General features: G+C 42.6%; 2 protein-coding genes across 3 annotated transcripts; one reads left to right on the top strand and one right to left on the bottom strand.

Annotated features, from left to right (window-relative positions):
- The first annotated feature begins 18 nt into the window (after positions 1 to 18).
- LOC112226015 (PSMC3 interacting protein) lies at positions 19 to 8,709 on the top strand. Of its 2 annotated transcripts, XM_024390197.2 has the most exons (8): positions 19 to 157; positions 377 to 477; positions 571 to 660; positions 7,607 to 7,718; positions 7,798 to 7,943; positions 8,021 to 8,074; positions 8,345 to 8,404; positions 8,567 to 8,709. In XM_024390197.2, exons 1-8 carry the CDS (start codon positions 136 to 138, stop codon positions 8,621 to 8,623), a joined length of 642 nt encoding a protein of 213 aa, XP_024245965.1. In that variant the 5' UTR covers positions 19 to 135; the 3' UTR covers positions 8,624 to 8,709. The 2 variants fall into 2 exon arrangements, with proteins under 2 accessions (XP_024245965.1, XP_024245966.1); XM_024390198.2 differs by lacking the exon at positions 8,021 to 8,074.
- A 41-nt stretch (positions 8,710 to 8,750) lies between these two features.
- Positions 8,751 to 17,483, bottom strand: mlx (MAX dimerization protein MLX). Its single transcript, XM_024390196.2, has 8 exons — positions 17,334 to 17,483; positions 15,553 to 15,589; positions 15,335 to 15,424; positions 14,870 to 14,979; positions 14,552 to 14,654; positions 14,250 to 14,349; positions 10,592 to 10,793; positions 8,751 to 10,283 (listed from the first exon to the last, which is right to left on the bottom strand). The coding sequence occupies exons 1-8, from the start codon at positions 17,373 to 17,375 to the stop codon at positions 10,227 to 10,229; spliced, it is 741 nt and encodes a 246-aa protein (XP_024245964.1). The 5' UTR covers positions 17,376 to 17,483; the 3' UTR covers positions 8,751 to 10,226.
- Positions 17,484 to 18,350: the final 867 nt, after the last annotated feature.

The following is an 18,350-nucleotide window of genomic DNA, read 5'->3' on the forward strand; positions in this document are numbered from 1 at the left end:
CGAAAACAAGCTTCTGTTTCGATATGACGTAGGTAAAGCCTGGACACCCACAATGCATCACGGCGCGCCAAACTCGAGATCTGTCAATAAGCATAAATTAGTTCGCGATAGCTTATAGCTCACGGAATAAAAAAAATGAGCAAAAAAGACAACGGAGGTATGAGTTGTAATCTTTTATTTTTATTTTACCAGGTTGCTACATTCATTGCGTCTAGTATGTTGCCAAACATGACAGACGTTTTCCTAACCGATGTAGCGAACGTTAGCCAAGTTAGAAGCAGTACAGCAAGCTAGCACACTGACACTCACCTGCAGTGATACATCCATACACCAGCTAGAAGTTATACAGGTCACTGTTTTGTGTTTTTATTGTCAGGTTTAACAGTCATATTTGCTTACCTGAACGAGAAGAACCGTCCTTACAGTGCCCAAGATGTCTTTAACAATTTACAGAAGCAGCACGGCCTGGGAAAGACGGTGAGAAAGGCTAAACTGTTCTGAGGTAGTGACATGATTTTCAGCATACATAAACTAAAATGTATATTTGATTACTCATTCCTATCCTGGTAGGCTGTGGTTAAAGCCATGGAACAGTTGGCACTGGAAGGGAAGATCAAAGAGAAAACCTACGGGAAGCAAAAGATCTACTTTGCTGATCAGGTGATCAAGGCTGAGTATCAGAGCAGCACGTCAATGCGTACTGTATATGTTGACGGAAATATGTAGCCACTGCTGATCTGAATCTTTTCTGTTTTGGTGATTCGTTTTTTTTCTCTCTTTGCTGCTAATTTCACAAGTATGTGGGGAATTTGTAAAAAATATATTTAAAAAATCTAAACTGTTAACACTTGTAAGCAGCCAGTCTTCCATTCAATAACCTTCATTCATTTTGTTTGGAGACCTCTTTCACCACACAACCAAGTTTACTGTGAAATGAGTAGATTGGTTTGATCACCAAAACACAACATAATGATATTTCCTCAATTTAGTTATTTTAATGTACTCCAATGGCAGTAAATGTAAGATATTTCAAAATTGCCCTTTGAATTTACATTGAATTTACAGTACTGTACAGTACTGTTATCACATTAGGCAATACACTTGCACTACCCATAAAAATTGACTGAACATCAAATGTTCATAATTTTCTATCCAAGCCTGACATACAGTACCAGTCAAAAGTTTGGACACCTACTCATTCAAGGGTATTTCTTTATTTCTAGTATGTTCTACAAACTATAAAACAACACATGGAATCATGTAGTATCCAAAAAAGTGTTAAACCAATCAACATATTTTATATTTGAGATTCTTCAAAGTTGCTACAATTTGACGACAGCTTAACACACTCTTGGCATTCTCTCAACCAGCTTCATGAGGAATGCTTTTCCAAGAGTCTTGAAGGAGTTCCCACATGCTGAGCACTTGTTGGCTGCTTTTTCTTCACTCTGCGGTCCAACTCGTCCCAAACCATCTCAATTGGGTTGTGGTTGGGTGATTGTGGAGGCCAGGTCATCTGATACAGCACTCCATCACTCTCCTTCTTGGTCAAATAGTCCTTACACAGCCTGGAGGTGTGTTGGGTCATAGACCTGTTGAAAATCAAATGATAGTCCCACTAAGCGCAAACCAGATGGCATGGCGTACCGCAGCAGAATGCTGTGGTAGCCATGCTGGTCAAGTGTGCCCTGAATTCTAAATAAATCACAGACAATGTCACCAGCAAAGCACCATCACACCTGCTTCATGGTGGGAACCACACATGCGGAGATCATCCACTCACCTACTCTGCGTCTCCCAAAGACACAGCGGTTGGAACCAAAGATCTCACCGGTCTCCACCAGTCTAACTTCCATTTCTTGTGTTTCTTGGCCCAAGCATGTCTTCTCATTGGTGTCCTTTAGTAGTGGTTTCTTTGCAGCATTTCGACCATGAAGGCCTGATTCACGCAGTCTCCTCCGGCCGACAGAGATAGCCGCCTCGCTTCGCGTTCCTAGGAAACTGTTATTTCTTACATTGGTACCCCAGGTAATCTTAGGTTTCATTACATACAGTCGGGAGGAACTACTGAATATAAGAGCAACATCAACTCCCCATCATTATGACCAGGAATACGACTTTCCCGAAACGGATCCTGTGTTTTGCCCACCACCCAGGACAATGGATCGGATCCTAGCCGGCGAGGCTAAACAACGTCGCCGTAAAAGGGGCAAACGAAGCGGTCTTCTGGTATACTACTCGCCAATGTTCAGTCTCTTGACAACATGGTTGATGAAATCCGAGCAAGGGTAGCATTCCAGAGAGACATCAGAGACGTTCTTTGCTTCGCGGAAACATGGCTCACTCGAGAGAGACTATCGGAGTCGGTGCAGCCAGCTGGTTTCTTCACGCATCGCGCCGACATAAACAAGTATCTTTCTGGTAAGAAGAGGGGCGGGGGGGTATGCCTTATGATTAACGAGACGTGGTGTGATCATAGCAACATACAGGAACTCAAGTCCTTCTGTTCACCTGACTTAGAATTCCTCACAATCAAATGTCGACCGCATTATCTACCAAGAGAATTCTCTTCGATTATAATCACAGCCGTATATATTCCCCCCCAAGCAGACACATCGAAGGCCCTGAACAAACTTTATTTGACTCTATGCAAACTGGAAACCACATATCCTGAGGCTGCATTCATTTTAGCTGGGGATTTTAACAAGGCTAATCTGAAAACAAGACTCCCTAAATCTATCAGCATATCGATTGTGCAACCAGGGCTGGTAAAACCCTGGATCATTGTTATTCTAACTTCCGCGATGCATATAAGGCCCTCCCCCGCCCTCCTTTCGGAAAAGCTGACCACGACTCCATTTAGTTGCTTCCAGCCTATAGACAGGAACTAAAACAGGAAGCTCCCACGCTCAGGTCTGTTCAACGCTGGTCCAACCAATCTGACGCCACGCTTCAAGGCTGCTTCGATCACGTGAATTGGGATATGTTTCACATTGCGTCCAACAACAACATTGACAAATATGCTGATTCGGTGAGCGAGTTCATTAGAAAGTGCATTGGCGATGTCGTACCCATAGCAACTATTAAAACATTCCCAAACCAGAAACCGTGGATTGATGGCAGCATTCGCGCGAAACTGAAAGTGCGAACCACTGCTTTTAACCAGGGCAAGGTGACCAGAAACATGACCGAATACAAACAGTGTAGATATTCCCTCCGCAAGGCAATCAAACAAGCTAAGCGTCAGTATAGAGACAAAGTAGAGTTGCACTTCAACGGCTCAGACACAAGAGGTATGTGGCAGGGTCTACAGTCAATCACGGATTACAAAAAGAAAACCAGCCCCGTTGCGGACCAGGACGTCTTGCTCCCAGACAGACTAAATAACTTCTTTGCTCGCTTTGAGGACAATACAGTGCCACTGACACGGCCCGCTACCAAAACCTGCGGACTCTCCTTCACTGCAGCCGGCGTGAGTAAAACATTTAAACGTGTTAACCCTCGCAAGGCTGCAGGCCCAGACGGCATCCCCAGCCGCTTCCTCAGAGCTTGTGCAGACCAGCTGGCTGGTGTGTTTATGGACATATTCAATCAATCCTTATCCCAGTCTGCTGTCCCCTCATGCTTCAAGAGGGCCACCATTGTTCCTGTTCCCAAGAAAGCTAAGGTAACTGAGCTAAACGACTACCGCCCCGTAGCACTCACTTCCGTCATCATGAAGTGCTTTGAGAGACAAGTCAAGGACCATATCACCTCCACCCTACCTGACACCCTAGACCCACTCCAATTTGCTTACCGCCCCAATAGGTCCACAGACGACGCAATTGCAACCACACTGCCCTAACCCATCTGGACAAGAGGAATACCTATGTGAGAATGCTGTTCATCGACTACAGCTCAGCATTTAACACCATAGTATCCTCAACTCGTCATCAAGCTCGAGACCCTGACGGGCCGCCCCCAGGTGGTGAGGGTAGGTAACAACATCTCCACCCCGCTGATCCTCAACACTGGGGCTCCACAAGGGTGCGTTCTGAGCCCTCTCCTGTACTCATTGTTCACCCACGACTGCGTGACCATGCACGCCTCCAACTCAATCATCAAGTTTGCGGACGACACTACAGTGGTAGGCTTGATTACCAACAACGACGAGACTGCCTACAGGGAGGAGGTGAGGGCCCTCGGATGTGGTGTCAGGAAAATAACCTCACACTCAACGTCAACAAAACTAAGGAGATGATTGTGGACTTTAGGAAACAGCAGAGGGAGCACCCCCCTATCCACATCGACAGGGTAGTACGTTTTAAGTTCCTCAGAGTACACATCACTGACAAACTGAATTTGTCCACCCACACAGACAGCGTTGTGAAGAAGGCGCAACAGTGCCTCTTCAACCTTAGGAGGCTGAAGAAATTCAGCTTGTCAACAAAAGCAATCACAAACTTCTACAGATGCACAATCGAGAGCATCCTGTCGGGCTGTATCACCGCCTGGTACGGCAACTGCTCCGCCCACAACCGTAAGCCTCTCCAGAGGGTAGTGAGGTCTGCACAACGCATCACCAGGGGAAAACTACCTGCCCTCCAGGACACCTACACCATCCGATGTTACAGGAAGGCCATAAATATCATCAAGGACAACAACCACCCGAGCCACTGCCTGTTCACCCCGCTATCATCCAGAAGGCGAGGTCAGTACAGGTGCATCAAAGCAGGGACCGAGAGACTGAAAAACAGCTTCTATCTCAAGGCCATCAGACTGTTAAACAGCCACCACTAACATTGAGTGGCTGCTGCCAACATACTGACTCAACTCCAGCCACTTTAATAATGGAAATTGATGTAAAAAATGTAGCACTAGCCACTTTAAACAATGCCACTTAATATAATGTTTACATACCCTACATTACTCATCTCATATGTATATACTGTACTCGATACCATCTACTGCATCTTGCCTATGCCGTTCTGTACCATCACTCATTCATATCTTTATGTACATATTCTTTATCCCTTTACACTTGTACACAAGGTAGCAGTTGTGGAATTATTAGGTTAGATTACTCGTTGGTTACTACTGCATTGTCGGAACTAGAAGCACAAGCATTTCGCTACACTCGCATTAACATCTGCTAACCATGTGTATGTGACAAATAAAATTTGATTTGATGTTGAGATGTGTCTGTTACTTGGCCTCTGTAACTCATGTATTTGGGCTGCAATCTGAGGTGCAGTTAACTAATTAATTTATCCTCTGCAGCAGAGGTAACTCTGGGTCTTCCTTTCCTGTGGCGGTCCTCGTGAGAGCCAGTTTCATCATAGCGCTTTGTGGTTTTTGTGACTGCACCAACTTTCAAAGTTCTTGAAATGTTCCGTAATGATGGACTGTAATTTTTCTTTGCTTATTTTAGCTGTCCTTGCCATAATATGGACTTGGTATTTTACCAAATAGGGCTATCTTCTGTATACCACCCCTACCTTGTCACAACACAACTGATTGGCTCAAACGCATTAACAAGGAAAGAAATTCCACAAATTAATTTAAAGGCACACCTGTTAATTGAAATGCATTCCAGGTGACTACCTCATGAAGCTGGTTGAGAGAATGCCAAGACTGCAAAGCTGTCAAGGCAAAGGGTGGCTACTTTGAAGAATCTCACAAAATATATTTATTTGTTTAACACTTTTTTTTGGTTATTAGATTCCATATGGGGTATTTCATAGTTTTGATGTCTTCACTATTATTCTACAATGTAGAAAATAGTAAAAATTCAGAAAAACCCTTGAATGAGTAGGTGTGTCCAAACTTTTGACTGGTACTGTAGGTCTGGATTTAAATAATTGCATGCCTCATCCATGGCCTGAAGGAGGGTGGTACTCTCATGGCAGCATACATCTTCCACCTGTATGGTAATAAGGATAATCAAGTATTTTACAGTATTGTACTTATGTATTGTAGTGGTCCTGTACATGGCTCAGCTCATAAGTGTGGCACTAACAACAGAGTTGTAGATCCGATTCCCACTGGGGACACATACCAAAATGTGTGGACTTTTGTCACTTTGGATAAGTGCCTATGTAAATGTATATACACTGCTCAAAAAAATAAAGGGAACACTTAAACAACACAATGTAACTCCAAGTCAATCACACTTCTGTGAAATCAAACTGTCCACTTAGGAAGCAACACTGATTGACAATAAACTTCACATGCTGTTGTGCAAATGGAATAGAAAACAGGTGGAAATTATAGGCAATTAGCAAGACACCCCTAATAAAGGAGTGGTTCTGCAGGTGGTGACCACAGACCACTTCTCAGTTCCTATGCTTCCTGGCTGATGTTTTGCTGGCGGTGCTTTTACTCTAGTGGTAGCATGAGACAGAGTTTACAACCCACACAAGTGGCTCAGGTAGTGCAGCTCATCCAGGATGGCTTATCAATGCGAGCTGTGGCAAGAAGGTTCACAGGTGGGGGTTGTGCTTACAGCCCAACACCGTGCAGGACGTTTGGCATTTGCCAGAGAACACCAAGATTGGCAAATTCGCCACTGGCGCCCTGTGCTCTTCACAGATGAAAGCAGGTTCACACTGAGCACATGTGACAGACATGACAGAGTTTGGAGACGCTGTGGAGAACGTTCTGCTGCCTGCAACATCCTCCAGCATGACCGGTTTGGCGGTGGGTCAGTCATGGTGTAGGGTGGCATTTCTTTGGGGGGCCACACAGCCCTCCATGTGCTCGCCAGAGGTAGCCTGACTGCCATTAGGTACCGAGATGAGATCCTCAGACCCCTTGTGAGACCATATGCTGGTGCGGTTGGCCCTGGGTTCCTCCTAATGCAAGACAATGCTAGACCTCATGTGGCTGGAGTGTGTCAGCAGTTCCTGCAAGAGGAAGGCATTGATGCTATGGACTGGCCCGTCCGTTCCCCAGACCTGAATCCAATTGAGCACATCTGGGACATCATGTCTCGCTCCATTCACCAACGCCACGTTGCACCACAGACTGTCCAGGAGTTGGCAGATGCTTTAGTCCAAGTCTGGGAGGAGATCCCTCAGGAGAGCATCCGCCACCTCATCAGGAACATGCCCAGGCGTTGTAGGGAGGTCATACAGGCACGTGGAGGCCACACACACTACTGAGCCTCATTTTGACTTGTTTTAAGGACATTACATCAAAGTTGGATCAGCCTGTAGTGTGGTTTTCCACTTTAATTTTGAGTGTGACTCCAAATCCAGACCTCCATGGGTTGATAAATTTGATTTCCATTGATAATTTTTGTGTGATTTTGTTGTCAGCACATTCAACTATGTAAAGAAAAAAGTAATTAATGAGATTTCATTCATTCAGATCTAGGATGTGTTATTTTAGTATTCCCTTTATTTTTTTGAGCAGTGTATTATGGCTATTAGTTCTGTATTGGCCAATACAATTGAAGTAAAGCAGTGAAGTTTGATGAGAAAGTGACTGATTTTGTGTTCTAGTCAAATGGAAATGTGTTAATTTCCTTTTTGATGATCTGTTTTCAGTTGTGAGAATTTACCACATAGTAATAAAAAAACTAACCGGTAAATGTAACTACCAGAATGTCCTTGACTACCTACAGGCCCAGTTTGCAGAGGTGAGTGAGGCAGATCTGAAGGCCATCGACAGTCGCATCTCTGACCTCAGCACACAGGTGCAGGTTATCTCTCAGGGCTGCAGACAACTGGACACAGGTAGGGCTCCCCTCTTTGGCCCTATCAGCATTCTTCCCACACACTTGACTATCCGACATACTCTTATCTCTGATTGCAGAGCTGAAGGAGCTCAACAGCTCCCTGACCACAGAGGAAATGATATCAGAGATCCAGGAGCTGAAAGAAGTGTGTTCTGGTTACAGGGAGAATCTGGAGAAGATCAAGTCAGCGACCAATCATGTCACACCAGAGCAGAAGGAGATGGTATGGGTCACAATCAGACCTGGGTTCAAATACAAAACACCCCCCCCATATACCGTGCTCATGCGTCTTTCCTTCAGGTTTACAAGGAGAGACATCTCTACGTGAAAGAGTGGAAGAAGAGGAAGAGACTGGTGATTTATTTATTTTAGGGCTCTATTCCAGCTGTATTGCTGACATGTTACGGATTGCGTGATAAAATGTAAAGGTTATTTCCGATCAAGCAGACATGCGTCGTTTACAGTGAATGCAGTCTCCGCTAAACGCAGGAACATTGCCTTACACGCTGTACTTCCGCAATTTGGATTGAATAGAGCCCTTACATGATCAAAGCCGTACGAGTATTCGTGTCAGAGCAGGACAAACCAGAACAAATAGTCTGAATCTGTCTCTGCTCCTCTCAGGCAGCTGATATGATGGGTTCCATTTTGGAGGGATACCCCAAGACCAAGAAGCAATTTCTGGTAAGATGCTCTGCAAAACATACAGATCTACAGTTCTACTGTCTTTATTTGGGAAACGGGATATTGTTCATCACCATGACAGAGGGAGACAAATGCCTATCATGTTTACTCTTATTTGTCAACCTGAGATGTCAGCATCTTTTTTTTGTGTTCTCTGTTTAGGAAGAAGTTGGTGTGGAGACTGATGAGGACTGTAAAGTGACTATGCCAAGTACCTGACAGAATGTTGGAGGATCTTTGTTTACTTTGACTTGAATGTCAATTCTGAGGGAGTATTATGCCATCAAAACTCATTCCAAGAATAACTAGTTACTATTTGTAATGTTTTGTAATAAAATACCTTGTACAGGGGTATACTTTAAAGTTTATTTTGCAATTAAAAATCATTCATACGAAATAATTCCATCAAATTCTTGTCCGAATCAGCAGAAAATATGTAACAGTAGACCTGATTTATTTATACCAGCACAAATACTTGTTGTATAAAATGATCCCTTTTTAAAGTCTGGTGATTACACAGATTAAACATTCACATCTGTTAGGTTTACCAGAAGGTCCTGAAACATTTGGTACAAGTTCTCCTGAGCACATTGTCAAAATAAATCACCAAATTCTTCACATTACATTTGAACATTCTTGACTGTTTAAGGCCAGGATTCAATCAGATCTGCAGCAACCTGCATCAGCCGACAAACACATTGCTTTTGTTTAGGTGGTGTAACTGTTGAAGCTGTCAAATTGGTAAGCGGCTGCTCTTGTGGTCATTGTCATGAAACCACACCCGTCCTTATATCCCACCCACCTTAGAAGTTCAGAACAAGAATGTGTAGGCTATATAGAAATGACAATCATTAAACAAAATTGGGATTTATCACACATTTCACTGTTATAATTTGTAACACTGCTGTAAGGGCTTTCTACTAATGCACCTTGGTGCATCCAATGGCAATGCCAGCTATAGTTAACGCCAGGAGCTTCTTGTGGATTTGACAGCTAACGCCGTCATTGTAAATAATAATTAGCTCTTAACTGACTTGCCTAGTTTAATAGTTTAACGCAGTTACACCACCTAAACAAAAGCAATGATTAGCTATGCGTTTACCGCTATTCTGATTGAATCCTGGCCAGAGTTTTTTGGTTCAGAGATTCTGTTTAAAAACCATGTTTAATACCGAACTATTCATGAATCACTATTCTACCGTGCCTTTTTGCCAATAAAGATGAAGAAAAGGCGAAAAGCTGCAGTAACACTTACAAATATGCCTGATTCTGTCACAACATGGACACAACAGCAATCATAACATCACAATCAATGATGAACATTTAACAATTCTCAAATACCATCACAACTGGTTTGAATTGAATATTTTAACTCATGACTGTTTTGGATTTGATTCAAACCGGTTTAGAACTTTAGCCTGGTTTGAACACTGGAACAAAAAAAAGAGAGGTTTGGAATGGAACAATTAAAAAAAAAAAAATGTGGTTCCAACCCCTGATTTGTGGTGAATGTAAACATTAGGGAACGTTTACAAGCAAGCGGCCATTTGCCTTGTTTAACACAACTCTGTTCTGCAACGAAACCCCTGATGACTAAAACCACAGAATCCTGGGCTGGATTTGACCTGACTAAACAGAAAACACCCAACCCTGCTGCAGACTGGTGGTGAGTTGAGTAAAGCGTTAACGATTTAAATACTGCAGGCCAGGAGGGAACACAATAGGCTGATATGTGAGGTCTACCAGACCCTGAGAACCCAGGGTAGGCCCCGGCTCCATCCTTGAGGGGAGATTCCTGTCCTGAGTTTACGCCTGAACTGCATTAATACGGCTGGCTGTTGAGCTGCCGGAGAACTCCCACCACAAACTCACGCAATGTCTGGGAAGGAAAAGAGGACAAACATGGATTACCTTCCACAGCTGTCAACTCAACATAGTCATCAAGCCTCAGAGCAAGACAGGGTGGCTGGCATGTCAATTAAAGCCTACAGCGGTGATAGTTGACCTGTTGGGGTCAGACGGAAGTCCAAAATACCATCCTTGAGCAGAAAATACACCAAAATGCCATGACTATCACATGTAAAGACCATTACCTTAAAACCATACATGATTTGGTGCGCCATCCATCCACCAGCAGCGAGATTCCCCCAGCAGTACAGTACATTTAGTGCATATTGAGTGTCCTACCTGAGGCTTGCAGTGCTCCTCGATCCAGCTGAAGACGCAGGCGGACAGCTCCTGGAAGCTGGCCACAGACACAGACCTGCTGAAGGACTGGAACAGGGAGTCCATGATGCTCTGAAACACACTGAACTTGACCTGGTCTGACACCTGCTCCTCCCCCTGCTGAGGGTTGTTCTGGTGGGCCTTCACTATGTGCTCATAGTTCCTACAACACACAGGTTAAACGTGTTATAAACCGGTTAGTTTGGGTACTGGATGCTAATTGGCTGAAACAGAATTCCAGCCGTGTGTATATCAGACAATATACCATGGGTTTGACACAATACATATTTTTTGCTATATTCATGTTGTTAAACGGTTTATAATAACAATAAGGTGTGGGTGGTTTATGGCATGCAGCCAATACAGTGCTTTCACAAAGTTATGATGCACCTTGACCTCAATTTTGTTGTATTACAGCCTGAATTTAAAATGGATTAAATTGAGATGATATATGTATATATATTTTTACAAACAAATTAAAAATTAAAAGCTGAAATGTCTTGAGTCATTAAGTAATCAACCCTTCGTTATGGCAAGACTAAATAAGTTCAGGAGTAAAAATGATTAACAACCAATTAGACAGTGCAAATATTGTACAATCCAGGTGTGCAAAGCTCTTTAGAGACTTACCCAGAAAGACTCACAGCTGTAATAGCTGCCAGAGGTGATTCCAATGTATTGTCTTAGGGGTGTGAATACTTACATAAATTAGACATCTGTATTTCATTTTCAATAAATTTGCTACTTTCTACAAAAATGTTTTCACTTTATTATAGTGTGTAGATGGGTGAAAAAAATAATACACACCCTGTACTTGTCAAAAGTTGACACACCTACACCTTCCAGTGTTTTTATTTTTTTCTACATTGTAGAATAATAGTGAAGACATCAAAACTATGAAATAACACATAGAATCATGTGGTAACCCCCAAAAAAGTGTTAAACAAATCAAAATATATTTTATATTTGAGATTCTTCAAAGTAGCCACCCTTTGCCTTGACAGCTTTGCACATGCTTGACATTCTCTCAACCAACTTCACGAGGTAGTTACCTGGAATGCATTTCAATTAAACACGTACGTATGCCTTGCTAAAAGTTCATTTGTGGAATTTCTTTCCTTGTTAATGCATTTGAGCCTATCAGTTGTGTTGTGACAAGGTAGGGGTGGTATACAGAAGATAGCCCTATCTGGTAAAAGATTAGCCAATAAATGCTTCAGAGTTCAAGTAACAGATACATCAACTGTTCAGAGGAGACTGCGTGAATAAGGCCTTCATGGTCGAATTGCTGCAAAGAAACCACTGCTAAAGGACACCAATAATAAGAAGAGACTTGTATGGGCCAAGAAACACAAGCAATGGACATTAGACCGGTGGAAATCTGTCCTTTGGTCTGATGAGTCCAAATTTGAGGAGATTTTTGGTTTGTGAGACACAGAGTAGGTGAATGGTTGACCGCCGCATGTGTGGTTCCCACCATGAAGCATGGAGGTGTGCTGGTGACACTGATTTATTTAGAATTCAAGGCACACTTAACAAGCATGGCTACCACAGCATTCTGCAGCGATACATCATCCCATCTGGTTTGCGCTGAGTGGGACTATCATTTGTTTTTCAACAGGACAATGACCCAACACACCTCCAGGCAGTGTAAGGGCAATTTGACCAAGGAGAGTGATGGAGTGCTGCATCAGATGACCCGGCCTCCACAATCACCCGACCTCAACCCAATTGAGATGGTTTGGGATGAGTTGGACCGCAGAGATAAGCAAAAGCAGCCAAGTGCTCAGCATATGGCTACTTTGAAGAATCTCAAATATATTTAGATTTGTTTAACACTTTTTTGGTTACTACATGATTCCATAAGTGTCATCTCATAGTTGATGTCTTCACTACTATTCTACATTGTAGAAAATAGTAAAAAGAAAAATCCTTGAATGAGTAGGTGTGTCCAAACTTAACTGGTACTGTATAATTAATCCAATTTGAATTCAGGTTGTAACACAACAAAATGTGGAATAAGTAAAGGGGTACGAATACTTCCTGAAGACACTGTATACCACTAAGGGCTGTATCCAGGCACTGTGCCACACCTCCTCAGGCCTTATTGTTCAAGTAACCTGTTCGACTACATCTGACAATTTCTAACCAGGTTTCCATCCAACCTTTTAATGCGCGTGATGTACATGTTGAGGAAAAATAAATAAATCACGACAGGCTTGATTGAAACAGAAAGTGTCGGTAAACTTTCCAAAATGCAGACAAAACCAAATATGCTAGAAAAGGTGGGATCTTTTTGTGTCTAAAATGTATTATGCGGGAAATGTCAGTTGAAAAGCTCTTAATGAGCAAATATTCATATAATAACCATCATATCAAAGTAAACTGGGAGTCACACAATGACGTGTGGTCGTCCCACTATAACGCACTGGGAAAGCATGCCGTTTATTAGGCTACAGATTAAATACGTTATGATCTTCAGAGTGGTGAAAGTGCAAGTTGATGAGCTTGATGCTCCTTTCCAATCAATATCGAGCTGCCGTTTGACAAAGCTGCCATGTAGGCTAAACCCTCCCTGTATCTGCGAGCTGTTGGCTAGAGCGCCAATACCAGAGTGGGAACTCACTAGACAACCATTTGTTTTGAGAAACCCAACAGTAGAGTTGAAAATGCGATGTAAACCCATTAACTTGTCATTTTTATTCAGCTCATCTGAATTTTACCTCAAAAGGGATTTATGTGCACTACATCATCACGCACAACCTTTTATCCGCAACAAGTTCATTTGACGGAAAAACATCCCTGGTGGGAAAATGTGTAGTTTATTCGCATGAAATGGATGGAAACCTAGCTACTGACAATAGTGTTAATATCATCATATTTATACAACTATGATAGCGTCGTATTGGTAGTACATGTTTAAGGCTCTACAGCGCAACCATTTTACTCGCCTAAATGTTTTTGCTGTGCGACCTGGAATTCTAATTTAGGAGCACCGGTGCACCTAGAAAATGCTGGATTCTACCTTTAAAACCTCATTTTTAATTGTGCTCCTAAATTTCTTTGTGTGCGCTTACATTTCTCAACTTAGGAGCACACGTGCTCCTTGTAAAAAAGGTCAGCGTAGAACCCCGAGGCTGTCAAATAGCATAAATGACTGCACAATTCAAAACTTATAAATGAGGCTTCGGTGCCTCTTCAGGAAAATAAATGATGATTAGATGGCAGCTCAATCCAGTCAGATTTTCCTGTAGGAGTGGCCTCCCTCCACAGTATATGCAGAGGGTCACGTCCCAATTGTTGTTTGGGTAAAACCAACCCCTTTGCCTGCTTTCCTGGACTTCTCTCTGCCGGAGCAGAGTGTGGACTGAGGCATTTCCCTCTCTGATAAGGCCCGTCTACCAGGACTGACCTGATACAGCCTATGCAATCCACCATGGACACACGTGCATGAGTTATTAGGTAAATGAAACATATCCTTGAAGGTTCTCTTAGATTAAATATGTATAATTTAGGTTAACACAGCTAATATCTTTAATGGTTTCACCCCGCAGCTCTCCCCTTTGACACTTTACAGTATCACACTGTAGTAACAGATTTTTTTTTGCCTGCGACTAACGTTTTCATGATCTTCAGTGCCATCACTTCCTTCCTCAGCATAGACATGTCCTCCTCCTGCTTCTTCTTCTCTTTGTGCAGAAACTGGATGTAGTCGATAGCTGCAGCAGGAAACAGAAACAACCAGGATTTCTAGACAAAACATTTCTATCAGGGAGGTAAATTCCAGCTTAGGGTGGGATCCTTTATAAATATTTATAGTATGTTGACATTATAAAAAAAGCCAGGTCGGAATGCCAATTTGCAGTCCTAAAATGTACATTTCTGGTTGAGAGGTACAATGGTCTACATAGACTACATTACTTTTCTGCAGCACTGTGGCCTTGCTGATCTTCTGCGTCCCCACGGCAAACTCAGACTGCTGCTGGCAGGTGGGCACTATGGACTGGAGATCATCATAGCCTTTCTGTGGAGTCAAACACACATGACAAAGAGATTTTAGAATTGACAAAAATATTACGTTTGGCTACCTAAGAAACATCTTAATTTTTTGGAAGAGATCAGTCAAACTCCCTCTTCCCCCCCCCACCCCCAATCTTTTGTATTTTTCAACCTTTTCACAACTACCCTCCTCCCCATGATCTACACTCCTGTTGTTCCGCTCCCCATCGGAGGCCAAACCTTGATAGCATCCCGTCGTTTCTGCTCGGCCTGTGTGTGTGCCTGTCTCCTCCGGTCTTTGTAGGACTCCTTGTATGTGGTCTCATGCCTGTAGTCACTGTCTTCATCATCTACAGTGAGGAGAGGAAGAGCAGGTGTTTCAGTCTACCTCCCTATGGCTCAAGGCCGACATCAAGATAGAATAAAGCACTGGACAATGAGAGCGCAGGACAACGCCCAACCGAACTAGGTCACTTGGAAATGCAATAGAGGAAAAAAACAAGAAAGAATAGAGTGGAAGTGAGAGTGGGGTAGGGAGTAAGACAACGAATAAAATGGTTGTTTCTGAATCAGGAAACAAAATAAATATACAGCATTGCCTCACATACACAAAACATTTAGTCATATAGTACACACACCATGTTGCAGATTAAAAATACTCCCTAACATATGTTGTCTAAACATAAATGACAAAGAACACAGTACCTGTATTTGGTACTGATGAGGCACTTGTGGACCCAATGCTGTTAGCCCTGGAGACCACAGTACCCTTCCTTGCATTCTCAGCAAAGAAACCTTAATGAGAACATGAAGAGCTCAGACATCATTCAATTACTAATCAGTTATCCACAGGACTGGTAGCCTACTAGCTATAGATTGTATATTTTGGTAAAACAACAATTAGGACTAAGGATACTACTCACTGGGGTCAAATCCATTGTCACTGAAAGCCCCGTCGTTCTGTTCAGCCATGGCAGGTGTTGACATGAGAGAATAAAACAGTGGATAAGGTGAGAACAACAGGCTCTTTCCCGTCTCATTCAATGGGCAGATTCAATTATGCTGAGCCGCAGGGGCACCGGTGACGTGAACGGGTAAAAGCAGTGAGGGAGGAGCTCCCTTCTCAAACGGGAACAGTAATCTGTGCTGCTTGGGCAACAAGGCAGCATGGTGCGTCATTCAGAAACACATCTCTTTTCTATAAAATAGGTTCAAATATATGTTTGAATTTTCAAACTAGTTTTCATTGGGAAGGCAGATAAAATGTTATCAAAAGCAATCACTTTTGTATGTGGAAACGGAATCTTTCTCTACTTTTCAGACGACTTCTGCCACATTCACGTGCTAAATCTGAATGAGGTAACTCGAAAATGTCAGACTTGCTAACTGGTCTTAGTTATAAACGTGCCGCGTTCAACAAGTTTCCTAGTTTCGACTAGCATGTGAACGCGGCAGAAGTCAGCTGAAAAGTAGAGAATGTTTCTCGACTTCGCCGTGGACTTTGCCCAGGGCACCGGTTCCAAAACTGATTCAATCAACTTTCACTTTAATCGAATCCCCAGACAAACACAGCAATTAGCATAAACAAACTCCACTAACAGTAGTCCTGGGGTGTAAATCATGTCCAAACAGTTATGTTCTGCAAATAAAACGTGTTTATATTGGTCAAATACAGGTAGGTTCCTTCCCGTTTCGTTTGCTTCTGTTTAAGAAACAGAATCAGCGGAATGAATACACCACTGATTTGATTCATGTAAGCAGAATGTCTACAAGTATTTGGTTTTGAATATACTTAAGTATCAAAAGTATAAATAATTTGAAATTCCTTTTATTAAGCAAACTAGACCGCACCATTTCCTTTACTGATAACCAGGGCCAAACGCAAACACTCAGATATCTTTACAAATTAGGCATGTGTGTTTAATGAGTCCGCCAGATCAGAGGCAGTAGAGATAAACATGGATGCTCTCTTGATAAGTGTGTTCATTTGACATTTTTTCTGTTCTGCTAAGCATTCAAACTGTTACTTGTACTTTTGGGTGTCAGGGAAAATGTATGGAGTAAAAAGTGCATTATTTCCTTTAGGACTGTAGTGAAGTAAAAGTTATCCAAAAATAAATAAAGTACAGATACCCCCAAAAACTACTTAAGTACTACTTCAAAGTATTTTTACACCACTGCTAGGTGGCAGCTAACTACTAGTAGGACCCATGTTCCTATGCGGTCAGTGCAGACAGGGCTGAAATATGGCAAGTATTTTTTGGCAAAATCAAGTACACAACCTCCGCAAACATGCGTTGCGCGACATCATGACGTGGGCGCAATCTGAACACACCAGCAGCGTTTTGTAAAGTTGACTTATTCATTTACCTGTGGATATATGATGAGTGTACCATTTGCAGATTTAAACACTGTCCACCCAGACGGTGAATTTGCTAAATCACCCGCCTGGTCCACTATGACTAGGCTACAAATTGGCCAGCAGTTGACCGTTACAGAACCGTAACGAAAGTGGGAAGAAGCTTGAAAAGAGTCATAAACAAAAGCGCTAGTACCTAGCTAGCTACCTGTTAGCTAGCACAAGCAAATTGTAGCAAATTAACTCCAAATTACAAACGCTATTCTTGCTACGAATATATGGCAATGTCGTACACCGCTTATTTGTCCTCACATCTCATATATTTGTCTAAACTAGCAAGCTTACTTTGTTCCAGTGATCCTCCGGCGATGCTGTAGGATCCGTCATCTTGGAATTAAGCAGCTGTTCGAGAGCGTCATGCGGTGGAAAAGCTATTTTGAGAAAGGGAACTACGCCCTCTGCTGGTTCACACAGTATAACATACGACCTCAAATAAATGCAAGAAATTGAGCATGTTTATATATAGGCCGTAGGGATCTATTGCTGCGTTCAAAACAACGGGGAACTCGGTCAAATCATGACGTCAGTGATCTTCAGGACGGAAAGTCGGATATATAGAAAGAAGCCCGAAGTTCCCAAGTTGAAATTCGGTATTGGATGACCGTTCAAATCGTTTTTTCCCCACTCGGAGCCCGTCTTTTCTCTCAATGTTCCCAGTTGTTTTGAACGTAGTCAAGTCGGAAGTCAGAGATTTCTGATTTCCCAGTTTTTTGAACGCGGCATATGGCTGCGTTTACACAGCCCGATTATGATATTGCTTTCACAAATTGTGCCAATCAGATCAGCTCTGAAAAAGATCTGATGTGATGAAGATCTGATATAAGTGTCCAAAAGATCAGAATTGGGCTTCCTTATCTGAACGCAGTCATAGGCTCCTTATTTTTACCAGTAACTGATTTTTTCTCTGCACACTGGTGAGTGGCCAGTCAGTGACACTAATCAATCTGGTAGAAAGTGTCTACTAAGACCTTGTTGATGTTCTGATTTTCAGAAATTGATCCACCACCACATGGTAACAACATGGGCAATTTTGCCTGGACTTCACTAGGGGTAGCAATGTGAATAGCTCACACAGGGTAGTGCTCTTGGAATGATATTTGAGGGTACACTGGGTAAAACGCAACTGCACTCACATTTCCACAAGCTATGTTCTGGCAGTGGTTTCCTAACAATGGAAAGTCAAGAATGTAATGATAAAAACACTTTACTAAATCCACCCTGTACCATTTGGCATGCACCGACCATCCACAAGGCCAGATACGTGTAGTTACTTCCTAGCTCATATGACTATGTGCCCAATAC

The sequence above is a fragment of the Oncorhynchus tshawytscha genome, linkage group LG27, assembly GCF_018296145.1.
Source record: "Oncorhynchus tshawytscha isolate Ot180627B linkage group LG27, Otsh_v2.0, whole genome shotgun sequence".
In the NCBI taxonomy this organism is placed as follows: Eukaryota; Metazoa; Chordata; class Actinopteri; order Salmoniformes; family Salmonidae; genus Oncorhynchus; species Oncorhynchus tshawytscha.